Source organism: Haliotis rubra, unplaced genomic scaffold, assembly GCF_003918875.1.
Source record: "Haliotis rubra isolate DU_JTF1 unplaced genomic scaffold, ASM391887v1 Scf134, whole genome shotgun sequence".
Lineage (NCBI taxonomy): Eukaryota > Metazoa > Mollusca > Gastropoda > Lepetellida > Haliotidae > Haliotis > Haliotis rubra.
Genome location: NW_025765270.1, coordinates 674650 through 702547, shown reverse-complemented (window position 1 = coordinate 702547; position 27898 = coordinate 674650). Strand labels below are relative to the sequence as shown.

At 40.6% G+C, this 27898-nt stretch overlaps 1 protein-coding gene across 1 annotated transcript; it reads left to right on the top strand.

Moving 5' to 3' along the window:
• Window positions 1-34: 34 nt before the first annotated feature.
• LOC124267845 (zinc finger RNA-binding protein-like) lies at window positions 35-23960 on the top strand. The gene is made up of 6 exons (XM_046702836.1): window positions 35-145; window positions 10626-12028; window positions 17299-17488; window positions 19818-19987; window positions 21212-21432; window positions 21894-23960. Exons 2-6 carry the CDS (start codon window positions 11259-11261, stop codon window positions 22148-22150), a joined length of 1608 nt encoding a protein of 535 aa, XP_046558792.1. The 5' UTR covers window positions 35-145; window positions 10626-11258; the 3' UTR covers window positions 22151-23960.
• Window positions 23961-27898: the final 3938 nt, after the last annotated feature.

Here is a 27898-nt window from a genome sequence, read left to right as displayed (position 1 = left end):
CTGCATTCACTCCTTAGTAGTTGGTATGGCGGATCACTTTGACATTCACGCTTGCGATAAACAGCAGAAGATTCTACAATTTGTGCAGCCTGTGGTTTCCTTTTGCAATTAGTTTTATTACTGACAATGAGTTCAGGATATCAAGGTCTGTATGCTCGCCAAATATACGTGGCTTATGTTTGGAAATTGTTTGTTTTGACCAGAAACATGAACGTGACGCCGGCACATGTCCCGTGTTTATTCACAAAAAAGTGGAATTTTCCGTCTGCTACTAGGCTCAAACATTGGCTTTGTTAAACGTTGTCAGTTTCAGTAATCGATATAAATGTTTCGCTCTGATTGATGTTTGCATTTAGGTGTAAAATGTGTTAATTTATGCAAATTCCAATATATGTCAATTTGTTCTGAAAATAGACGAGCTTGTTTAGAAACAATAGACTTGATTTCAGTCTCCTTTCGCTTTCAGACAGTCTCCGCAATATATAGGACTTCCAATAACGGTTGATTCTAATATTGTGTAGTGTATTGAGAGAGGTTTTGTGTGGTCATCAATAAACATATCCTTTGCACATGTAGTCACAGAGTTGAAGTAGTGTTAACAAGGGCTAACTCAAAATGCCTCTCTCACATTTCCCAGTTCCCTAATTTGTCACACTTGTCAAAGGTATGGTTATATGTAAAGTTTTATATATTTAGTAATATTAGTTCCAATATTCCTAAATCAAGATTAGGTTGTCGTAATTCTTATCAACAATGAGACAGCCTTTTGTTTTATAAATTAGGTGTGTTAATCTTGTTTTGAGAAAAGTCTTTTGCCATAATCTAGTATGATAATACTGAGTTGTAAATTAAATCAATTACACACTGAGCAAAAGACTAGAACAGAAATATGACCATATAGCTCTGCTTGCAAATAGTCAAGCAAGCGCTTATAAAGTGTTCGCAAATGGGCCAGGTTTTAGAGTTTTTGTGATGTTTGTGGTGTTGATCCCAGCAAGTGACTTCCTATATTTTATCCCCACCAAAAGGAGAGAATCCGTATCATTTTCAGCTCAGTTTCTTCTAGCATCAGCATCACAGCCTATTCTGAGTTCATACTGCCATGCTTTTCAACAAAAAATTGATTAAGCTGTTTATGGTCACTGCTCAAAAGACAATGTGATGCGTTTACATTTTCTTAAAATGTGTTTTCCTCTCTGTAAACAAGCTGTGTAAGGAAGCTGAATTTTAAGATGCATGTTTGTCAACATGATGCCATGTTTTAAATACCTTAATTTAGTGAAGCAGTTGCAAACAAATTGCCGAGAATTTGAAAATGTTTAACTATTAGTAACCTTAGAAGTTATATAAGGTTCATAGCTTTGTATAAAGTAAAATCAACTGCTGTTTTTCAACTTGTTAAAAGTAGTACAATAGTTCTTGAAAAGAACACTCATCACGCCGAAGACACTGGTTAGATTCGAACATGGGTACAGTGTGTGAAGCCCATTTCTGCTGTCCCCCACCGTGATATTCCTGGAATATTACTGAAAGTGGCGCAAAACTGAACTCACTCGTTGCAAAGTAAGGAAATTAGTTACTTGTTTGATATTTGTCAATATTGTTTTCCTAAGTATCAGTGTAAAAAAACTGTAAATACCAATGCTGACATGAATTCTGTGTTACTCAGTAGTCTGTTTTGACATTTTGACTGTTGACTACATATCTGGGTGAGGTACAGTTCTGTGACTATATCTTTAATCATTTCAACAATGATACAGAAAGGGCAATAGTGTTGGGAATCGGTTGAAATCTCACAATTGATGATTGGGGCGGTGGGGTATCCTAATGGTTAAAGTGTTGGCTCGTCACGCGAAGACCCGGGTTCGAATCCCCACATGGGCACAATGTGTGAAGCCCATTTCTGGTGTCCCCCGCCGTGATGTTGCTGGAATATTGCTAAAAGCGGAGTAAAAACCAAACTCAGTCAGTCAGTCAGTCACAATTGATGATTGGTTTATTACCAACGAGCAATCATCGAAAAAAATTGGTTAGCATCATTTTTAAGATTTTCCTGTTCAGGTTGTTATTGCAGATAAGTATAAGATGTTTCTCTGTTGCTTTTTGTCTTACTTAGATATTGCGCAAATTGCATTTGCGACTTTCACATCCAAAGTAAAATGATGCAACTTGCTACTTTAAAGTGATGACTAATATTACGTTAACATATAAACCTCCCAGAGAAATAATCAGTTATGACTTTTCAGTAAATGAAGTGACGTTTGTAAGAATTAAACCTGCTTTAAGACCCTGACAACTTTTAAGATATGATCCACCTTCAAGTAGGTCCAAAATCGTTTGTGTTCGATTATGAGAAAATGTGATCGATTGTTTGGTCAATGCGACCAATCTTTGATTATTTCAATTAATGGGACCACCACTAAAGGGCAATAGTGAAAATTTGCGAAGTTGAAGTGGAAACCAGAATGGTCTTTTGTACTGATGCCTCTTTTCCCGGTATCAAAGGTACCACCCATTTGCAAGATATTGCCTTCCAGTACTACCAAATTTGTTATATGTGTCAATTTTTACACTGCTGTCAAGGCAACAGCTGATCATATTGAAACTGTTTTTTGCATTAAAACATACCTGTTTCTATTAAGATATTCATGTTTCTGCAGTCATGTTAATTCCAGTCTTTATACTGAATCAAGGTAATTTGTAAATTTTCCAGAAACATTCAGGTGAGCTACAGAGCCTTTTGAGTCAGTGTTTTACAACATGTGTGAGGATTTGTGCACAGTGAGAGGCGTGATCGTGTGGAGCCTTGGGGTAATGCATGTAGGAGGGGCAGTAGGTGAACCTGGTGGTCAAAGTGTTCACTCATCACGACGATAGCCCGGGTTCAATTTCCCACATGGGTACAATGTGTGATGCCCATTTCTGATGTCTCCTGCCGTGATATTGCTGGAATATTGCTAAAAGCGGCATAAAACCCAACTCACTCACTCACTCACTCTCTTGCGCATGTTGGAGACACTCCATGAATCAGGATTGATATTAACTCTGGACCAGCAGGTGGATGTCAACTGATGATTGATCATAATACTTCATTTGACATTTTATCACAAGCTGTTTTTTTAAATATTACGATAAACAATGAACAAAACTTTCTTGTGTTAGTTATATGGTCATATAAGATTCATTTTGAAATCCTTATCAATTAATTGATCTGTTTAGTCCCCACAATGATATAGATTAATCAGAACACCTGATAAATTAATTATTAGATTTGTATCCCACTGGCTTCAGTACCTAACACTTCATCTCCTTAAGTACCTTCAACTGTACACAACAGCTGTTTGTTCCCATCCATCATTACTGTTGCCATGATTACCTTGACTTACTTCTTTAAACAGTGGAGACCAATATATATTCATTGTGTACCTACTTGCTAGAATACACTATATCTATACCAACTGTTTATGCTTTATGTGAGTCACATTTGCCTTGAACTGTTCTTTTGAGGAGATTGAAATATTATGTAATAAACACTCTCATATGAAGTTATTAAGTGGACTAATTACAGAATGGTCATTTAGAAGTTGATTAGAGGGTACTAAGTTTAGTGGGGTGTTTAATACAGTATGTTGTAATAATAACCCTGCAGGCTCACATTTTCTGACAAATGTGGAAGAATCATGCTATGGACATTATAGAGATATTATGAAATTATCATGCTAGTGGTAACAAGAAAGCTTGAAAGCTCCAAACAAATGATGTTCCGATTCCCTGAAAAACACTAAATAGCATGTTGAGTGAGCCAACCCTTAAGGGTACTCAAGATACTCATTGTTTATTGCAAAACATGGAGCATGCGTGAAAATACAAAAACACTGCTCTATATTATGCAGTATATCTGCCAGATTTTTAAGAAAAAGATAGAAAAATCCTATTTTGAACATGTTGAAATGTAATCCGAAACCTGTATTTTTCTGTTGTAGCCTAGCATCGTCCTATTTTTATGTCAGTATGATTATTCTCTTTAAGTTCCAAAAGTATTTAGGGGCGGTGGGGTAGCCTAGTGGTTAAGGCGTTCGCTCGTCAGTCACGCCGAAGACCCGGGTTCGATTCCCCACATGGGTACAATGTGTTAAGCCCATTTCTGGTGTCCCCTGCCGTGATATTGCTGGAATATTGCTAAAAGCGGCGTATAACCAAACTCACTCACTCACTCACTCCAAAAATATTTTGTTGCAAGACACTGCACCAATAGGTTTACTCATTACTCAATAAGAATATTATCCAGCTTGATTGGATAATCACCGCCACCTAATACAAATACTAGTTGGTTACAGTTGGTTGCTTGTTGGTTACAGTCAGTACAGACATTATATACGTATCTCATAATTTTTTCTTATCCTGACTCATGATCTTTTGCTTACCTCCCTTTCTCTTGCGAATGGTAGTGGAACACTTGAATCCCTTGAAGTTCCCGACGCGGACGTAAAAATTCACTCATCCACGAGTTACCTCCCTTTTGCACTTTCTCGCACAAACAGTCATGTGACCAGCCTTACTTGTCACTCTCTCCCTTTTCGCCCAAGTGGATGGTTGGGCGAGCATTGGAGTCCCGTATACGGCATTATATCCTTTTTATTTAGGTCCTATTCTTCAAAATTACGCTGTGTATGGATTTGGATATAACTATATTGTATTATATGTAAAACAATTTGTAAAAATTATTGTATTTGTGTCATAATTTCATCGTGATGTAACTTGTTTACATTTATGAAATCTTGCTGTGTTTGCAGGCACAGGTTATCCTAGGCTGATCCTCACCCCCAATGCCCTTCGTGCATCAAACCATGTTCTTCCAGCTTGTGCTGTACTTATTGTGTTGATTTATCCAACCTACAATTTAAACAATATTTGTCTTATATCTATAGACGTGCCATGGATCGGGTGAGGAAGTCATCTCAAGTCATGGCTGATAAATAAGGAGATCAGCCTGCAAATTGTATGTTGCTTGCTACTGCAGAAGTTCATAATACTGGTGCTATGTTCAGTACGTTGCAGGGCAGTCTGCTGGTACGGGGGCCAAGAAGAGATCGGCTACAACGCAGTTGACTCTGACTCAAGCTAAGAAAAAGACGTCATCTTCTGCTACGTCGCAGAAGAAAGCATCTGTTACCAGATCGGAGGGTAAATCTACGCGGGCTAGTAAGTCAACACATCAGACCCTCCAACAAAGAGATATTACCTCCACATGAAGTAGATGTTTTTGATGATCCCCCATTACTTCTACCCGAAGTACCTACGAGATCAGCGACTCAATCGACTTCTACGACTACTAGATCGTCTCCTGCAACGGTCACAGCAGGCCAGCTGTTTAACGAACTACCACCTACTTCTCAACGCAGTGAAGACCGCCTCCGTGGTGTAGTTGTTAGAGCGTCCATACCAAAAGACGTTAAAGTATGGTACTTGTTGGTCCCTGCCTGGCGCTCAGCATTAATGGGTACAACAAGGACTGGTCGGCTCGGAGTCAGTATAATGTGTCTGAGTGGGGTATTCATGCTTCACTGCGGCATGGTATCTCAGTGGGCTAGCACTATAAAACCAGCTTAAGTCTGGGCTAGTACAAGCATCCGCACATACACATACACACGCATGCACGTCGTCATATGAGCGAAATATTCTCCAGCGCAACGTTAAACCAAATTTCACCTCACCTCAACGCACCTCGAGGCACAGAACTCATAAGCGTTCGCGAACGCTTCTTCTACACCGCAGCAGCTTCAACCAACACACAACTTTGATCCGGGTGAATTTATGAGACAATTCACCAACCAGATGATGGCCATGATGGAACGTAGGTTTGAGGAAGAAGCAAAGGCTCGGCAAAGCCTCTCATCTACCGGCATCGTGCGCAAACCTACAGATCTGCGCGAACCTACTCCTCATAGAACTACGTCTCAAGACTACGTTGGCGAACGTACACCTTTGCGAAGGTCTCCAGTCGGACGACTCTGTCATCTTGGAAGAGGATAGAAGAGATGAGATGCCTACTCACCGTTCTACATCTGCAAACCCTCAACGTTCGAGAACATCGAAGGATCCATCTCCTACACCTAGCCGCTCTAGATCGAGATCTCATATCTCTCACAGACGTTCGCGAAGTCACTCATCACAAGACAGAGGTTCGCGAAGAGAAGGCTCGCATCACAGAAGTTCGCGAAGGGATACATCTAGCGACAGACGTTTGCGAAGAGAAAGCTCACATCACAGAGGTTCGCGAAGAGATGAATCTACAGATAGAGGTTCGCGAAGAGAGGACTCTCAAGATAGACGTTCACGTAGGGAGGAATCTGCAGACAGAGGATCGCGAAAGGATGATGAAGGTTCAAGAAGGGATACAGGTTCGCAGATGGATGATATGCGGAGGCCTAGCTCTAATAATCAGGAGATACTGGATGAGCAAGCAGACTTCGTCTTCCCAGACGCAGAGGCTTCAGCTTGGATTGCCAACGGGTTGAACATGGAGTCTCCTAAGGATAAAGATGAAGTCTACACTTATGTGATGCGTAACGACGACTTTGACTCCGTCACTATCCCTCCAATTGAAGCTATATCCAAGGTACCCTCTAACCTACGCACAGCTTTCGCGAAAGCATCCAAGTACCAGAGTCAGCATCTGCCATCATTTAATGTGAAGAGATTCCCCTTACATCATATGGATCCATTTATAAAGGCGCCTGAATGGGATGATAACATGAAGTTAGTCAACGACTCCAGGAACAAGATGTATAAAGTGGAAGATAAAAAGTTATCTCAACTTGATACTGCTACAAGGAGATCCTTCTTCGGGTTGGCCAGGTCCAGAGCTATCAATGAAGCATTGATCAATAAATTCCAGAACCCAAGTTCGGAAGAGTATAGAATATATGATATATTCAGCGGTCATAACTCAGAAGGACCAATACTTTTTATCGGACCATCTGGCATCTATATCTGCAGGTCTCACTTTGCTACGCAGACAAGGGCTACTTGCATCCTGTTCTTGGGAGTGACAAATTCACCCAACCACTACTTAGAGCTCCATGGGAGTCGCCTACTATCTTTGGAGGACAAATAGACGATGCAGCTAAGGAAGCTACACACGACTCTAGATAAGTCATGATGATAAAATCCATAGATACTCTGGCCAACGTCATCCGTCATACTTCGCCAAAGTATAACGGCAAGTCCAAATATTCCGGCATACAGAAGGCAGAGGTGGCAAAGGGTCTTTTCGTCGCCCATCCGGAAATTACAGAGGTAACTCTCCCAAGGATCTGGAGGAACTAGCAGTGTTCACGAATGGTGTTTCAAAGTCACAGGACATTGGGTCTTGTAAGTTTCAGATGTCTGTCTGACCCATTGAAAATGCACAGGACCCATGGAATAAAATTAAACACACATTTCAGATTTAATATTTCTTATAATTGACATTGAAATTATTAACAAACATAAGATTTATAAACAGCAAACAAGTGTCACATGTCACATAAAACAACTTCAGTCAAAGTCATTGTGAAATATACAGACAGACACTGGGGCCGGCGGGTTGTAGACTTCTGTCTGACCGTTGGCGAATCTGCCAGATTTGTCAGAGGGTCAGGCGCTATTCGTGAACACTGAACTAGACCTTGATATCGGGGTTCGGAACGATTGGAGTCTTCCACCCCCAGCCGTTCCTGTAAAACCATCGACAGTGGGTGGACATCTACAAAGGTACTGGAAAAATAGGGGAATACTAGAGGATGACTACGTCTCCCAAGTACTGCGAGAAGGATACAGAGTACAACTCAAGCCCACACCTCCGCTAACCCTCAACCCGATGGTCTTCGACTATGCAGAGGAGCAGGCAGACAAACTACAAGAAGCCATCAACTCACTACTTATGAAGGAGGCGGTAGAGATAATAGATCAGCATCATCTCACTCCAGGCTTCTACTCCCCAATTTTTCTAATACCCAAGAAGAACTGCAAGGAGAAGTTCAGACTGATTTACAACATGCTCAAATTCAACAAAGACTATCTACTGAAACCAGACAGGTTCAGAATGATCCACCTACCTCAACTCAGACTACTCGTCCGTCCAGCAGATTACATGGCCAGCATAGACCTGCAGGATGCGTATCTACACATCCCCATACATCCGAAATCAAGAAGGTTCAACAAGCAACTACAGACGTTTGTCTCACCAGTTCCAGATCCTCAAGTCTTGGCAACAGATGCACTGAGCACATCTTGGGAAGGACTAAAGGCTTACGCGTTTCCACCCCCGATATTACTACCGAAGGTACTGTTGAAGATCAAACAGACACAGGCGCTACAACTGACTTTGGTCGCGCCATACTGGCCAGCAGGTATGGTTCCTAGACCTAATAGAAGATCTCGGAAGTCCAACAATCAAGTTACCAGATTGGCCGAACCTACTCATACATCCGCACATCAAGCAAGTCCACGGAAACCGACACTGTTCCAGCTACACGTGTGGACCGTATCAAAACATGTAACGCTAACGTAACGCAGATCTACTCGTAACCTGTATGATGACTAGTGGTTGAATATTGAGATTTATGCAAGGTGGAAAGGCTTCATTGCGATGAAAGCTACTCATCCTCAAGTGGCAGAATACCTGTGTCATCTTAGACAGACTAGATATCTGAAAGGTTAGACATTATCTACATACCTCGCTGCCATCAGTACAGTGATTACTATGAAAACAGGCATCAAGTTGACGAAAGTACCAGAATTACTTGCTCTGCTGAGATCTTTTAAACTGGACGACCAGCAAAAAAAAAAAGAAGTTCAGAGCTCCGGCCTGGGATCTGAATGTAATTCTACATCATCTTACGAGTGATGCCTACGAACCTCTAGACCAGACTACCTTCGAGTTGCTGACACAGAAGACTCTGTTCCTGCTTGCGCTAGCCACGGCAGCTCGAATATCAGAGATACATGCGCTGGACTTTGGTCGAACCAGATTCGACACGGGGCAACATGCTGCAGTTCATCTTGGACTTAGATGGGACTTCATTGCCAAGAACCAACTACCTTGTCAGCCAGATAGACAGTTCCACGTACCAGCGCTATCTACAATCCTTGGACCAGAGGAAAAAGAAGACCTATCCTTGTGTCCGGTCAGAGCCCTGAAGATATATCTTCAAAAGACTGAGACAAGTAGACGAAAATCCAAGCGCCTGTTCATCCCATTATCAACAGAGACATCAGCAGAAGTCTCAAGAACGATGATATCGTTCTGGATGAGAGCCGTCATATTGAGAGCCTATAAAGCAGCAGGACTAGAACCTCCTAGAGCTTCCAACCCACACGAAGTCAGAGCACTGGCGTCAACACAGGCTCTGCACGGAAATTGCTCTATACCAGCAATTATGGAGGGCTGCTTTTGGAAGTCGGACACAGTGTTTGCCAACCACTACCTCCGAGACATAGCCACTGAAGACGTCTCAGGCATTCACCAATTTGGGCCTCTCGTTGTAGCACAGCAACTGACGGTTCCTCAAAGGCGCTGAGTTGGAAAATCTCACCCTTTATCACGTTGACTTGTTGATAACTTTTACTAAGGAAAAGCATTAGTTTGAAAGTCCATGCGCACAGTCTAGGACAGGCTAGCATGAGTGATTAAAGATCCTGTACGGGTAAAGATCTTACCTGTACGTGAAGGGGTCGCAACTCATTTATGATAAAGATCTTATCATAATCTATGGGTTGTTATAAGATGTCTAGTAATAAGAAGATACTAGTTTATCTGAAGCCACATGAATCAACATGATTCAACTTGTCTGGGACTGAAGTAAGACAAGAAAGTGGTCCCCCCAAGTTATAACAGAAGTTGGAAGAATAGGATCAAGGAAATGCCATTTCGCAGTTCCCATGGGGGGGATACAGGACGTATCTAAGGACAGCTGATGAATCAAGGAAGTGGCCTGACCAACCACCAATCCGCAGGATTCTATAAGCAAAAGATCATGAGTCAGGATAAGAAAATATACGTAATTTTTAAAATAAAATTGATATTTTTATACTTATCCTGACTCATGAGGTCAAGCCCTCCCAACCTCCCCTCTGGAAACACTTTGGGTTGCACAGCAGATTCAAGTGCCTGGGCAGAAAAATCAGGAGAGAGTGACAAGTAAGGCTGGTCACATGACTGTTTACGCGGGCAAAGGGAGGTAACTCGTGGGTGAGTGTATTTTTACATCCGCTTCGGGAACTTCAAGGGATTCAAATGTTCCACTACCATTCATAAAGAAAAGGGAGATAAGCAAAAGATCATGAGTCAGGATAAGTATAAAAATATCAATTTTACTTGAAAAATTACATTTTTCTCTTAAGACATCATGTCATTTGACCATGTCAACATTTGCTGGCTAGTCCTGGCTGTCATTGTGGAAGCTGCTGTAGCTAAGCGGGATAGGTGTCTGACTCTGAGGGTGTGGGTTCGAATCCCAGATGGGACTCAACCCAACAAAAGTACTAGAATCTATACTTTATAAGAAAGTGTAATCCCAAATATAACATATGTTACATCATGGAGGCTGCTGTATATCAGATGTTTACTGCTTGCATTGTAGGTTACTATGACAGCTTCCAGTACAACCAGAACTATGACTACAACCAGCAGGGCTACACACAGGGGACTCAGTACCAAGAACAGTGTAACAACAACCAGTATGGACAATCATATGACCAAAACAGTCAGTACCAAAGTTATGGACAGAACAGTGATTTCAACTCAAGTACTCAGTACACACCGGGATATAATCAAAATAACAACCAGTTCACTGGTCAATATAGTGCTCAAAATGCTAATGATAACCAATATGGACAGAGCTCAACTACAGGCAGTAGCTATGGGCAGTATGTGAGTAATGGGACTGAGTCTTCAGGTTCTGCATATAGTCCCAGTTTCACACAGAACAGCTTCCCTGCAGATAACTCAGCAAGGTACTCACAGACTGCTGGGAGTTACAGCTCATATTCACCAGCCACCAAGGACTTTAACCAGAATAGTGTTAGCAGCTATGGACAGAGTAGTACTACAAACCCTGGGTTCAGTCAGGGACAGAAGTCTGCTGGATATAATGGCAACGCTGCATATGGACAGACAAGTAGCTATCAAAATTCAGGCAGTTATCAGACATCTGTTGCTTCTAATTCTGTTTCTGGCTCTGCCTATAGTCAGAATTCTGGCATAAGTAATAATTATGGACAGAACGGGGGTCAATATGGGAACCAGTTTGGACAGAACCAGTTCAACCAGAGGAAACAAAATGGCCCACCGAGTAGCACGGGGAGATTACTCCAGTTACAAGTTTGACACACAGCCCCCTCCTCCTCCGCCTCCATCCCATGTGCAACATACACAAAGAACAGGGAATTACGGGAGCAATAACACACCTTCCCGTTTCCCTGACACTACAGGTAGGGGTCAGTCATATGACAGAACTGTGCGAGGGAGATCCAGTATGGACCAGTATTCAACACGTGGTCAGGGTCCAACACGAGGAGGAAGAGGGGGATCAGGATTCAGTGCCTCGTTTTCGCAAGGTCAAGGTCAGTCTGAACCGCCCAGAGTATTCGGTGGTCGTGGGAATAGAGGAGGGAGATTGGTGAACCAGGTGTGTGTGAGCAGCCATGGAGGATATTCCCATTCTCAGACCCGGGAGAAGAATATTCAACAGAACTCTGAGGAAGTTATGGCAAAGTATTCTGATTTGAAGCCCAAATCAATCCTGCCAGTGGGAAAGGAAAATGTTCCTAAGTTTGTGAAAGAAGAACAGCAACCTGTTGTGTCAGGTGATGATATGGGGCCGGCTGAGGTTGAGGTTGCTGGAAAGACAGTGTCAGACCTACTGGGTACTACTGCATCAACGTATGTGATTCCAACATCGGCAGTGACAGGTGTCGGAGATCAGATTCTGAATCCAGAGGTGGAGGCCAAATTACGGGATCTCATGCAGCCTCTTTATTGCAGGTAAGCGACTTGACACTTTAGAATGTGAGTGTGTAGTTTAGTGTCACATGATTAGTTTACAGTATAAACATTTGTAGCATTTTACATTCTGAGGATGTCGGTTGGTATTTGTATTCTCAACACAGCTGAAACTGTCATGGGGCAGGAGTCCTTTCCTTGTTTACCTTTTGGACAAAATATAGAAAACACAAGCGAAAATCAGAGATTCAGATTCGAAACCTTTGAGACAGTGTTATGTGTCAAACAAATTTAATTTATGGCACATTATAGGTCAGTGTGTAGCTTTGTAGCAGATTTCTTTGTATTTAGTTGATAGTGCATAGGTTTATAGCACATGGCAGTTGCATTTCAATGAGGGTGACAGTATGTAGTTTTTTAGCAAAATACTGTTTAGAGAGTTTACAGTGTGTAGCTTTGTAGCAAATTACAGTTTAGAGAGTTCACAGTGTGTAGCTTTGTAGCATATCAAAGTTTACAGAGTTCACAATGTGTAGCTTTGTAGCATATCAAAGTTTACAGAGTTCACAGTGTGTAGCTTTGTAGCATATCAGAGTTTACAGTGTGTAGCTTTGTAACATATCAAAGTTTACAGAGTTCACAATGTGTAGCTTTGTAGCATATCAAAGTTTACAGAGTTCACAGTGTGTAGCTTTGTAGCATATCAAAGTTTACAGAGTTCACAGTGTGTAGCTTTGTAGCATATCAAAGTTTACAGAGTTCACAATGTGTAGCTTTGTAGCATATCAAAGTTTACAGAGTTCACAATGTGTAGCTTTGTAGCATATCAAAGTTTACAGAGTTCACAATGTGTAGCTTTGTAGCATATCAAAGTTTACAGAGTTCACAATGTGTAGCTTTGTAGCATATCAAAGTTTACAGAGTTCACAATGTGTAGCTTTGTAGCATATCAAAGTTTACAGAGTTCACAGTGTGTAGCTTTGTAACATATCAAAGTTTACAGAGTTCACAGTGTGTAGCTTTGTAGCATATCAAAGTTTACAGAGTTCACAGTGTGTAGCTTTGTAGCATATCAAAGTTTACAGAGTTCACAATGTGTAGCTTTGTAGCATATCAAAGTTTACAGAGTTCACAGTGTGTAGCTTTGTAGCATATCAAAGTTTACAGAGTTCACAATGTGTAGCTTTGTAGCATATCAAAGTTTACAGAGTTCACAATGTGTAGCTTTGTAGCATATCAAAGTTTACAGAGTTTACAATGTGTAGTTTTGTAGCATATCAAAGTTGACAGAGTTAACAATGTGTAGCTTTGTAGCATATCAAAGTTTACAGAGTTTACAGTGTGTAGCTTTGTAGCATATCAAAGTTTACAGAGTTCACAATGTGTAGCTTTGTAGCATATCAAAGTTTACAGGGTTTACAGTGTGTAGCTTTGTAGCATATCAAAGTTTACAGAGTTCACAGTGTGTAGCTTTGTAGCATATCAAAGTTTACAGAGTTCACAGTGTGTGGCACATTACAATTTAGTGAGTGGACACTTTGTAGCGCAGATTACCGGTAAGCTATCGCTTTGTATTGACAGTGTGCAGCTTTGTAGCATTTTACAGTTAGTGAGTTAATAGTGTGGAGCCTCTTCACAAATTACAAAATAATTCATGAATGGGCCTGTTGGTATATGCAAGAATTTAGTTAACATGGATAGCTATTGATCCAAATGGTATACTGACAGAGATGTAAGTGTTATATATTGTAGGGTGCAATAGTCAAGGTAATGTTTTCAGGCTTTGCAAGTAAATCAAACCTTTAAGTACTTTGCCTAGTGATTTCCTGTTATAGACAGCTTTTCGAAATAACCGAGTCCCATCTTCCAGTCTGGTGAAGAAGCTTGGTTTTCATCACCATACTTCATTGTGTTACTGCAATCTTGGCTGCTTCCATCAAAGTGGTCATGATAGTTCTGCGGCCTGTGTCTCATTCATCTTCCCAGTTAACTCTTTAAACACATGTCAAGTTGACACTGTCATGGAACCTGACATATTGTTGAAGTCAACACTGACCATCTCACTCATAGTGTTGACCAAGAGTTAAACATGTTAAAACATCACATTAATTCTCTTGATCCTGCAGAGGCAGTGGGGTAGCCCAGTGGTTAAAGTGTTCACTCGTCCTGCTGAAGACCCGGGTTCAATGCCCCACATGGGAACATTGTGTGAAGCTCATTTCTGGTGTCTCCCGCCATGATATTGCTAGAATATTGCTAAAAGCAACGTAAAACCCAACTCACTCACTCACTTGATCTTGCAGCTCCGTTTCATTCATTTACCATTGTAACATTTTCAGATAACATGCCAATTGAATCACCAATAATATACAGTGATATATTTACATGTCGTTGCCATGGTTATATAGGCTTATGCCTCGATCATATTGAGCAAAATACTCCTTTACATACATGTTTGATTGGTATCCAGTCAAGATTGTAACTACACCGTAATCCTCTCTGTACATGACCTTATCCAGTTATCTGTTTGCTATTTGTTGTCCACTCTCTGTGTGCTGGTGGTATCAGTTGCATATAAATGTTAACTGCCGTAAATGTTAATCCTCATTTTGTTACACCCATTCCATCTCTGTAATGGTGTAAGGATCTACTTTGAAACGTCTCAAATGCAATAAACCAGAAGCTGTTATCTGCAAACCTGTATGTTTTCTTAGGATTGGTTAAATTTACAATGTTGTTTACTCTTAGTAATGTTTATCATGTTGTCATGGTGAGCCGCTGTATTAAATAACATAAAGTTTCAACAAGAGCACTTGGCTCCCACCAGTTTATTACCCCAGAGACCTGATAGTGTGTATTAATATTGGTGGTGTTTGATGATTGATCAGAGGATCCTACCGACCAAGCTGCCCCCCCTCTTCCTCCTCCAAAAAATATATATAAAAAACACATTACAAATGATGTAGCCCCTCTCTCAACCCTGAGATGTTACTCTTCTGCGAAGGTTTACTCATCACTAGTTACTACGTATGGTAATATCAGAGAAAAAGGGGCGGTGGGGTAGCCTAGTGGTTAAAGCGTTGGCTTGTCACGCCGAGGACCTGGGTTCGAATCCCCACATGGGTACAATGTGTGAAGCCCATTTCTGGTGTCCCCCGCCATTATGTTGCTGGAATATTGCTAAAAGCGGCGTAAAACCAAACTCAGTCAGTCAGTCAGTCAGTCAGAGAAAACAAGAAAGTGGTACCAGTGGGTCTTTTTTCTGTTTGGTTTTTTAAAATAAAAAACTATCATGCTGAAGTAAGGATTCATAGTGTGATATGATTTACTTTCACTGAACATTGAAAAACGGCAAATGGTTTTAACCAGTTAATTTCAGTGATAACTCACTACCAAGGAACCAAAATAGAAAACATGTTATGTTGTACCAGATTGACTTTTTTTTGTCCCCCGCAACATGGAACGGGGACTATGTCTTCAGTAGCGTCCGTCCGTACGTCTGTACGTCCCGTTTCTTGTTAACATGATATCTCCTGAAGTATCGCACCCAATGTCTTCAAATTTGGTGACAGCCTAGATTGGGGGATTACACAGACACCAGTCGATTCAGGTGACCTTGACCTTATTTTCAAGGTCACCACGACACTTTTACCACTTTTCTAACTCTTGTTAACACGATATCTCATGAACTATTTTACTTAATGTCTTCAAATTTGGTGACAGCCTACATTGGGAATTACAGAGACACCAGTCGATTCGGGTGACCTTGACATAATTTTTCAGGTCACCACGACAGTTTGACCACTTTTCTAAATCTTGTTAATGCGATATCTCAAGCGCCCAATGTCTTCAAATTTGGTGACAGCCTACATTGTGGGATTGTGCAGACATGGGTCGATTTGGGTGACCTTGAAAACAAAGTCAAGGTCACCAAAATCGACTGGTGGACATTTTGACCACTTTTCAAACTTGCGTAAATGCGATATGTCTTAAAACCTTGCACCCAATGTCTTTAATTATGTTGACAGCCTTCATTGGGGATTATGCAGACAATAGGGTTTTTTTTTCAGGGTGACCTTGACCTTATTTTCAAGGTCACGTGACACTTTTCAAAATCTCACATCGCAATACCCGGACCCATTATGATCTTTCATGAGTAAAAGGTTGTATGGGCTTTGAAGATTTAGACATAATTTAAAGTCACCTGTTTTGAATATAATACATGGTAAAGATATTCAGAAATTTTAGCCTCTGAGCTGAAAAATATTTTGCCATTTCTTACAAATTTGAAGTCAGGGTAGGGTAGGGTAAAATGTGGACCCATCCCATTCCTAATACACACTGATACTGACAGTGAATATGTGCATCTCCATCTATATGTCACTTCTGCTTAGAATGTAATTTTTATAATAATCTTCGTCAGGCCCTGCTCCCAAAGTATTATTACACTTCTCCATCTCTCCATAAATTTGTACAATTGTTGTCATCTTTGTTGTTTGCCACAGATCAATCAGAGTTTCTACCATTTGAATTGGAAATGGTAATGGTAGAATCTCCGATCGTACCAGTAGAGACTCCAATTGCAATCTCTACTAGTAGGATCGGAGATTCTACCAGTAGAGACTCCGATTGCAATCTCTACTGGTAGAGACTCCGATCACAATCTCAGATTCTACCAGATCGCAATCTCTACCCTGACATATACATTCAAATCTACTATATTCCTGAAATATTAGTTAGGAGAACATTCTGAGAAGTGACCATGACTAAAAGCAACATCACACAAAAGGTAATCTTCTTTGTGACCAAAAGATAAAAACTAGTAAATATGTTATATTTCATTCTTCTTTAGCGGTGGGGGACATTGTTGCTTTACATGCCTTTACTTTACTGGTCCTCTTACCAATGAAATACAAATCACCTTGACCAAACCATCACATGAACATAAGTTATTATGACTGTTTAGCAACTGGGAATTATTCATGTCTAAACTGGGAATATTTCCTGACATTTGCTGCAGATTTGGAGCCGAATATCGGCCTGTGAGCAAGTACAATGTAGACAAACTTTATGGATAACAACTTCTTTATTTCATGAGTGAGACATTTCGATACAGATTCTTGTACTGTTGTCAAGCAGGAAAGCATTAAAGTTTGTCTGTATTGTCATCTATGGCATTGTGTAATCATATATTGTACTTCCCAGCTTCTAAAATGCCACTGAAAGAAGCTGTGAGCAAATGTAGATAATTCCCTGGTTGTTCTGATGACCCTGTGGTCAATGCCAAGGTCATCACTCCATGTTTGTTTCAGACTGTGCAGCGTCAACCTGAATGCCACGTCTCAGGCCCAGCAGCATTACGAGGGAAAGAACCATGCCAAGAAGCTGCGAATGTTTCTCGCATCCTCCTCAACGTCAGCAACAACGTCCGATACGTCAGCAGGGGGCACAGCGACTGGAACGTCAGACAGTCCTGCTGGTGGCAAGGATAAGGAGAAAGAGGTTGATATTTTAATAAAATTGGGGGATGTCTGAGCGTTAGGCAGAAAGGTTTTGATGACACTGAAAGATATCGTAGGGGGAAATAGTTAAGTGGAGTTCACATATTACATTATCAAATTCCATACGTCATGTGATGCCCGTTATGTATTGTGCCCCAACTCTTCTAAACATGCTCATAATTCTCTCCATCATCTGAAAACACAAGACGGTTTGGAAACTAGAACTTTGGACAGTACTATCTAGAGTGCATTGTCTTAGCATTGCCTGGATTGCTGGCTCTGATAAGGAAATACCCGGGTTAGAATTGGCCTTCAGCAACCCATGCTTGTCGTAAGAGGTGACTAATGTGATCAGGTGGTCAGGCTCGCTGACTTGGTTGACACATGTCATCGGTTCCCATTTTTTATAGATCGATGCTCATGCTGTTGATCAGCGGATTGTCTGGTCCAGACTCGGTTATTTACAGACCATCGCGATATAGCTGGAATATTGCTGTGTGCAGCGTTAAACAACAAACTGGTATTAAACTGTGTGTGGATTAGGAAAATGACCAAAATGGCATGGCCACAAAAACAGCCATATCCTTCATGTCAGTTAGGTTGGCAGGAGACTCTTATTTACCGAGTACCAATATGGGAAACCTGTGAAAATCTCTGTTAGAACTGATCATCAGCAACTCATGATTTTTTGTTAGAGGTGACTGACAGGATCGATTGGTCAGGCTCGTTGACATGTCATCATATCCCACTTGTGCAGGTCTATGCTCATGATGTCGATCACTGAATTGTCTATTCCAGACTCGACTGTTGACAAACTGCTTTCACATACCTGAAATGTTGTTGAATGCAGTTTTAAGCAACAATTAAACCAATATGTGAAATACATTGCTGTGAATGTTTCATATGCTGTTGTTGCCATATCGCCAAAATCCAGTCTATGGGAATACTTCCTGCTTGTGTCTGTTATTCACTACTTGGTGTTTATCGACCATATTATCAGGTTTACAATAGACCAAGAAGTTATAATACACACCTTTATATATTCTGGCCGGCTAAGTTATGTATAAGTTGTTGTTTATGACTATGAGTCAGTGGATATTGATTATCACTGCATCAGTAATTTAGTAGCTATGGTTAACTCAGCGTTTCATATTACAGGACAGAGTAGGCCTGATGTAAATACTAGTAGTATGTTGTATACAGCAGATTTTTGTTGTCACCTTGAAACATTCACTGTACCTTAACATTGGGATTGCAAGCTTGAATGGCGTTGAATGGCATTGAATGGTGTTGAATGGCATTGAATGGTGTTGAATGATTGCATGAATAATGTGTGCATCACTTGACCTACCTGTGTTGCTGGTGTCTGGTTTGAATTGTTTGAAATAATAGATGACGGTACGGAAGCAATGAAGAGAAATCAAGGAAGTTATCAAACAACATTTTCTGTTATCGATACAACATGATACTCCATATTATCATATTATGATACAAATGTCAGACCTGAGAATGAAACTTTTATTGCTTTATTATCTGCTGTGAACTTCCAAAATAAATGGAAAGAAAACCTATTTCAGTATAAGGTATTTCTCAGAAAGGCCATGCAGATAGATACGAACAGTATCAGTCAGGGTCAGGTATGGATAAATATGCAAATATTACAGGTCATGTAGTATTTTCAGTGTTTTCAAGACAACATCCCCCTTGTCTATCTGTAATCCAGTGAGAAATAAACTACATGGATGATGGATCTGGAGAAGTTACTAAGATAATTGTTATCAGTATGTTAACAATAGTTTGTGATACCAAGCATATAACAAACAAGCTTTTGACACAGCCTGTTGTGACATGATATATTAATGCACACATTCCAGGAAAACTTGAAAGGTTTAGATACCATTTGGGACACATTCGAATAATATTTTTCCAATGACCAAATTTGGGATTGCTGTTTATACAATAAAGAGATTATGTTGCTTGTGTGTTTTCAGGTGGTATGTTGCCTGTAGTACATTAAAAATATCAATGAAATATTAATAAAATTGACTGTAGGCTTTAAATGAACACCTGAATAGTTTTGATACTTTTTTTTATAATATCTTGTGTATATATCCTTACTCATATGTTACTTTTTGTTGAGTGAAATGAGGAATGCAAGGGGTACTGCCATCTGCTTTTGAGAGTTACTTCCCTTTGCTGTCCCAGGATCTGATACATGTCCTCTACTACATACACATAGTGATATAACAAGAATACTGTTAGAAGCAGCGTTCAAGGTGATTGTTTCCTTTTATGTTAAATGTGTGTGTAATTCCTGTCCCTGTCTACAGAAGAGTGAAAGTACGCCCCTGGATGAGGAAGTGTATTGCAAGATCTGTGACGTGTCCTTCACCTCCGTGAAGCAGTCAACCCAGCATTATCAAGGCAAGAATCATGCCAAGAAAGTGAGACTTGCCTCAGCAACCACTATCTCCATGCCTAGCGACACAGTTGTCAAGGGGTAGGCACCATAACTGCTCTTATTTTCGGGTTTCCAGTTACCATCATGGCATGCTTGATGAAACAGGGAACTAAGAGGATTGTGGTGGTCAGACTTGCTGACTTTGTTGAAACATGTCATGGTATCCCACTTGTGTAGATTGATGCTCATCATGCCCATGTCAAGCACTGGTTTCTGTGGTAGTGTTGGGGCGGTGGGATAGCCTCGTGATTAAAGCGTTCTCTCATCATGCTGAAGACCTTGGTTCAATTCCCAACAGGGGTACAATGTGTGAAGCTCATTTCTGGTGTCCCACGCCGTGTTATTGCTGGAATATTGCTAAAAGTGGCGTAACACTAAACTCACTAACTCACTCACTCTCTTAATCACACACTCACTCACGCACTCAATCACACACTCACTCACGCACTCAATCACACACTCACGCACTCAATCACACACTCACTCACTCACTCACTCACTCTTAATCACACTCACTCACTCAATCACACTCACTCACTCACTCACTCAATCACACTCACTCACTCAATCAATCACACACTCAATCACACTCACTCAATCACACACTCACTCACTCAATCACACACTCACTCACTCAATCACACACACTCAATCAACCACACACTCACTCAATCACACACTCACTCACTCAATCACACACACTCATTCAACCACACACTCACTCAATCACACACTCACTGTGTGGTGGAGTCAACTGCCATCATATAACTGGAATATTGCTCAGTGTGGCATCACTCACTCACTCACTCACTCACTCACTCACTCACTCCATCATATACTCACTCACTCACTCACACTCACTCACTCACTCACTCACTCACTCTGTGGTGGAGTCAACTGCCATCATATAGCTGGAATATTGCTCAGTGTGGCATTAAACAAGAATCAAATTTCTAGAAAAGTTGGCGTGAAATGTTACCAAAAATTCAAAGTTATTATCTTTAACAATTTCAGCCCTTAAATTGGTTAAATTGGGCCAGTGGGGTAGCCTAATGGTTAAAGCATCCACTTGTCACACAGAAGGCCTGGGTTTGATTCTCCAATAGGAACAATGTGTGAAGCCCATTTCTCGAATCCCTCTCTGTTTGAGTATGCTGCTAGAATTTTGCTAAAGGCAGCGTAAAACCATACTCACTCACTCACTATATTGGTTGCGTTGGTTTATGTTTACATGTTTTACAACCCTGATGTTGTTTGTTTCAGTGAGGGTACACAATTTGAGTGTGTGATGTGCTCTGTCCATGTCACGTCACAGGATCAGCTCAACATGCACCTAAATGGGGCCAAACACAAACACAAGCTTCGCCTACAGCAACGGACAGGGGGTGCACCGAGGGGGCGGTGGACGGCTGGAGACTGGAGTGGTGGTGGTGGGAGGGGCAGGGGGATGGAATTCTCCAACACGGGGGAACGAGGAGGTGGGGGTATGTCATCATCTATCTTGTTTAATTGGTGGTGTGTGGTCCTGTGCATAGAGCTCAGGTCACGAATCAGTTGAAGTTAAGCAACGTTAAGCATGTAAAGTGCTTGAATGGGTGACCGTGTGTGTCCGCTTGACTCCTGAGAGTTTCTAGGACTTCAGTCCTGCCCCCACAACAAAGCACATGTGATACATGTGGTCTCACCTTAGGCAAGTGAGTTTGTTCAAAATTGCCTCTGTTCACCAAGCAGAAAATGGGAACCCGGTGGGATGCCTTTTGACTATTAACCTTCTAGCACCTCACAGGCAGCTTGGGTTATCCAGGGTTTATTAATGTTTATATGTTTATGAAGCTTTACAGTGTTTTGTTCAATAAAAGGGAAAGGTAATCAAAAAGCAACCAAAATAAAATATATGGCTGAATATCAGAGCATTGGGCAGTGCAATTGAAACTTACTTTTTCAGCGTTCAAGAGGCCATTTGGCAGGGGAGGCAACTGGCAAGGATGTGAAGACAGTGCAAGGAGTTTTCAGCCATCGGGACCAAAGCGTCCCCGTCAAGACTTCTCAAATTACCGCACACCAAGTGGAAAATTCTACTGTTCGTGTTGTAATGTCACCTTGAATGTGGAGAGTCAGTTTGCACAGCACGTGGCCAGCAAACGGCACAAAACAAACCATGCAATGCAACGCAACTCCTCGGACAATGCAGACACCTACTAGCATGCTGGGTGGATATTTGAGTTGTACGTCTGTGTGATAGATACGCCTGGTCAGTAGTGCTTTCATTTGTGGTTGAAACTAACTAATCCATACTCTGAACCAGGGTGAAGGTCAAGGCTTGCCGACGATTCAGACTTCAATACTGAAGAGTTCATAGATCACCTGGAGATGTTCCCCTAACTATATTAACAGATCAGAATCTGGCCGAGTTTTGATGAAATCAAAATATGTACAGTCAGCTATAATTCTAAATCCATGTGTTTTAAATTGGCGCCATAAACATCTCCGTAATGTATTTCAGTTGTGTCAGTACTGTTTCTTCATTTCAAACAATATTGTTTGTTTCTGTGATCTTCTCGTGGTAATAGTACATTAGCTGAGAACAAACAGTGAGAACATTGCCATTAGAGAATGTCATTCCATTTCCACTGAGAAGTGAAGGTTCTTCAGAAATGATCATTTGCCCATCAGTGTAACTGTTGGTTGAAAGTGAAGAAGGAAATGTTAGAAATTGCAACCAACCAAGAATAATAACTGACTTTGTGCAAAATAATTGTCTAAATTCAGTTTTTTGTATGATGTATTGATGTACAATTTTCTGTTGATGTGGTTTACATGAATGTTTAATTTTTTTACAGTTTTACTTGTATGTTTGTGATAAGTAGTGAGTAGGAAAATATTATGTATGGTTATTTGTGAGTTACCTGTTCTTTCTTATCACTGTTTTTTTTACAATCTAGATAAGAATGAATCTGTTTCTCTGTTAAAACTTCTGTCTCCACACAAACTTGTCCTTACTTCATGATAAACACAGCAGACAGAACAGTTTCCTCTTAGGTGATCTACCTGTACGAAAGTTAGATACTTTATGGATAACAACTTCTTTATTATATGTGATGCGACGTTTCGGTATTGATTCTTATACTGTTGTCAAACAATCATATATAACAAAGAAGTTGTTATCCATAAAGTATCTTTACATTTTTATTAATCCCCAACTTCTATAATGCCAATCAAACAGATGATCTACCTGTGTTTCATAAAAAGTAGTTGTATCTATAACAGTATTTTTTTCTCCTGCATTTACATCATTGGCGGATCCAGAGGGGGGTTCGAAACACACACACACACCCCTTTTTGAAAATGACTTAAGACCACATTGAAGATTTTTTTTTTGCGTTGGCAGAGCCAATGGGGGGTTCAGTGGGTTTGAAACCCCTGACCCCCCCGACCCCCCCTTCAAAATTCCTGGATCCGCCCATGTACATTGTTGACACAGTGTAGTAAAACCTTATTCATGAACATCGTTTTCACTCCAAGCAGAAAGCAATAGGAATATTCACTATTTATGATCCTACCATTCATATGTGTGAGCTCTGATAGGCTTCTAGCACATTTTATCAGTTAATACTCCAAATGCTTATTGTTTTAAATATTGTAGCAGCATATCTTGTATAAGAAACGAAGCATTCTCAAGGGACAGTCATTAGTCTGTGCTGCAGTATGAGAATCACTAGTGGCATAAATCTAGGCTTAAGTATGAGAGTTACGGCTGTCATAAGCTAAAGTATTAGAATTACCACTGTCACTGACAAAACTTGAGGGATGAGGCTCTAAATTCTTCCAGTTTGTTTCTCAGTGCTAACGATGTTGTAAAAGTCTCATTTATTGCTTATCATGCACATTTTGTGATCAGATATGTGTACATGTTGTGATCAGATGCCTGTGAACATGTTGTGATCAGATGTCTGTGTGATGCACATGTTGTGATCAGATGCCTGTGGACGTGCACATGTTGTGATCAGATGTGGACATGTGCTGTTGTGATCAGACATGTGCACATGTTGTGATCAGAAGCCCGTGATGGTGCACATGTTGTGATCAGACAGCCTGTTGGACAGATGCCTGTGGACATGTGCACATGTGATCAGATAGGTGTGGACATGTGCACATGTTGTGATCAGATGCCTGTGGACATGTGCACATGTTGTGATCAGATGCCTGTGGACATGTGCACATGTTGTGATCAGATGCCTGTGGACATGTGCACATGTTGTGATCAGATAGCTGTGTGCATGTTGTGATCAGAAGCCTGTGGACATGTGCACATGTTGTGATCAGATAGCTGTGGACATCAGATGTACATGTGATCAGATAGCTGTGGACATGTGCATGTTGATCAGATAGCTGTGGAAATATGTGTACATGTTCAGATAGCTTGTGCACTGTTTTGCATATAGAAATATGTGTACATGTTGACATATTTACTGTTTTATTTTTACTGAATCTGAATGTGGACTTCGCTGCCCTTGTTTCTTGTACTGTATGAATGCTTCAAAAATGTTCAGTAAGATTTAAAAGAATTTGGACAAACTACACCTGAACATGCTATTTTTAGGTTTGGAAATTATCAGTTGTCAAAGGACATATCATTTATTTAGCAAACTAACATTTCAAGGAAAATTTGCACTAATTGCTTTAACATTCTCCAAACCTGAATTGTTGATTAGCGATGGATTGACAAGGTGTCAGTGCTTGTATTGCAACTACACTAATGTACCGAGGGGAGATCAGCATTCTTGTGTTGCCTTTGTATGTTGTGTGAAATACTCTTCTTTTCATGTTGTTAGTGGGTAAAGCATTTACCTGTCCCGCCGAAGACCCAGGTTTGATTCTCCACTTGGGTGCAGTTTGTGACACCATTTGCTGGTGCACACATCTGTGATATTGCCAGAGTATTGCTTCAACTGGCATAAAAGCCAGCTCCATACATTACACGAAGTGACTCTTAGTAACAGTAACAAGTGTTGTCAGCAAAGGCATGGGAGAATATTTTCCTGTCTTTTCTAATAATAATAAAATATCTTTTTGATAGATATTAATATATCATGTGAACTTTTCAGCTCCTGTCTGTATTGTCAATTTTGTCAGAATACTATGTATAATTTCTGGGCATGTCATTTTGATCATTTTTAACAAAATGTCCACTACAGTTAGATATGGTTTAACAACAGGATAATGTAGTTTGTTAATGAGTATCTACGCAATTAAATTACATCTCTGAAACTAAAAATGACGGTGAGGTAGCCTAGTGGTTAAAGCGTTCACCCGTCTCACTGAAGACCCGGGTTGGATTCCTCACATGGGTACAATGTGTGAAGCCCATTTCTAGTGTCCCCTGCCATGATATTTCTGGAGTATGGCTAAAAGCAATGTAAAACTAAACTCACTCACTCTGAAACTAAAGTATTCTTAAGTAAAGCTGGACAAGGCTCAGAATCATAGTCCCAGCATCTTTAATTCAAGTTATATCAGAAATTCAATTTGTGTGCTTGACAAGTCACTGTAGCTGTCATTACACAAACAGTATTTTCTTAGCTTAACATGAGGCTCAGTCATGTTTGGATTTGGCTGCATAGATATTTCATGATGATGAATTTTAGGAGCAGCCGATATTATACTTTCCATTTTATAAAAATCATCATTTGGATCTATTTGAATGATTTAGTCAATTTCATCAGTATTTTCACATTCAGACTGAAAATAGAAGCCTCCTTCAAATTATATTTATCTTTGAAAATGTATATATAATCTTTAGTGCCAGAACATTTGATGTACTGTTTTTCAATACAGATTCAGATAGACTAGTTCTCTATCAGTACTTTACCAAAGATTGTCACATGACTGTCATGTGATGTCAGTATTATTTCATCATTAGGGGTAATCTTAGTGTACAGTGTCTTTAATTTGCTCATTAACTTTGTACCCATTTTACAGATTTTGAAGACTTCATCTGGTTATCCCCTTGAGTTGCTGTACAATGGACTCCTGTACCATAGTATTTCCCACCATGTCACGATACATGCATGAGTTCTTTAGAGATATAGAAGATCAGACATTTACCCCATTCCACACATTTCTTTTGGTTACCACAGAACAATTAAATTCCTTGAGGAGCGGTGGGGTAGCCTACTGGTTAAAGCGTTCGCTCGTCACACTGAAGACCGATGTTCGATTCCCCACATGGAAACAATGTGTGAAGTCCATTAATGGTGTCCCCTGCCGTGATATTACTAGAATATTGCTAAAAGCGGCATAAAACCCAACTCACTCACTCACTCAAATTTCTTGGTTGTACCATGTGATTTGTTTGAGTGGGATTCCATGTGTACCATGTGACCCCTTTCAGCCATGTCCCAGGCTCCAGCTTCACTCCATGTGTGAAGAGTCAGGCCCAAGTCTATAATAGCTACTTCCTCTCTTGTCCCTTGTGGTGCTAGTGCTCTAGTGTGCTGTCTTACCCTAAAGGGGACACAGGTGGCCCAGTAGCCACTGTGCAGAGTTGCATTAGTCTAACCCGATTATGTTTATGGTTTTGTCATCACTACTCCCTTGCTTGTGGGTTTCACCAAGGTGGAATACATCTAAAACAGGGCCGGTGGGGTAGCCTAGTGGTTAAAGCGTCTGCTTGTCACTCCAAAGACCCGGGTTCGATCCCCACATGGGTACAATGTGTGAAGCCCATTTCTGGTGTCCCCACCGATATTGCTGGAATATTGCTAAAAGCGGCGTAAAACCATACTCACTCACTCACTCACATCTATAACATGATCAATTTGGCGTTTCCTCTCGTATCAACTGACTTGTCATGATATAACTGAATGTAGTTGGAAGCAGCATTAAATCTAACTCACTCATTCACACAGTCACTCACTATTTCAAGAGAGAGTCTCGTAAACTCCTCACACTACCAGCTTTCAGTTTTCTTTCAGCTTAGAATTGGTCTTCAGTAACCCATGCTTGTCATAAGAGGCGACTAACGGTATCAGGTGGTCAGGCTCGCTGACTTGGTTGACACATGTCATCGTATCCCAACTGCGTAGATTGATGCTGATGCTGCTGATCACTGGATTGTCTGGTCCAGACTTGATTATTTACAGACCGCCGCCATATAGCTGGGCTTAAACAACAGCTAACCAACCTAAGTACCCCATTACATTACTACAACAATTGTCTGATAGCACTAATATGTGCAACACTGTTTTCAGGAGTCCATTGTATCCATTTGGCTTTTGTTCTTGATGCTGGACAATAGAGCAGTTGGTATTTCTTCTAAATTTGTATAGCGGCTTAGATAATTACTCATTTGAAAACTCATAATATTTAAGCTTTTCGCATACTGTTGTTACCTGTGAAATATTCAAATATTGGACGCCTTTGTAAAAATATTTCTGTCATCTTTGTTCGATGAGAATATGGTTATATTGGGTTCGATTTTTTACTTGTGTTTTGCTCTCGTTTCTGAATTGTTGATGTTATTCCGTAGCTTATGATGTTGCCTTGAGTTTGCCCAGTATTTCATTCATTCAGTATCCCAACCTTTTCATCACGTGGCTGACGTTTACCGTTATCTTAGCAGCCAATCATTGGAGAGCTTGTCATTTTCAACATGTTCTTAGGGGTGTAACAATATGTATTGTGATATACTACTCAACTTTTGTTGGGGATTACTCGTTTGACTAATGACTATTTTGTCCCTTAGCAAATGTTGAAACATATACTTGAAAGGAAACTTTGAGAAAATCTGTCAGATTATGAAAAATAATTCAGTAAGTGTCTATCCTAGTGTTGGTGATGTTGTCAACTGGTAGAGGGAGGAGAGAGAGCTGATTCAAGGATGCTGGTAGGATCCATTGATTTGTAAATGCAGCCCTCGGTATTATTTTATTTTAAAGAAACTTTGCAGAT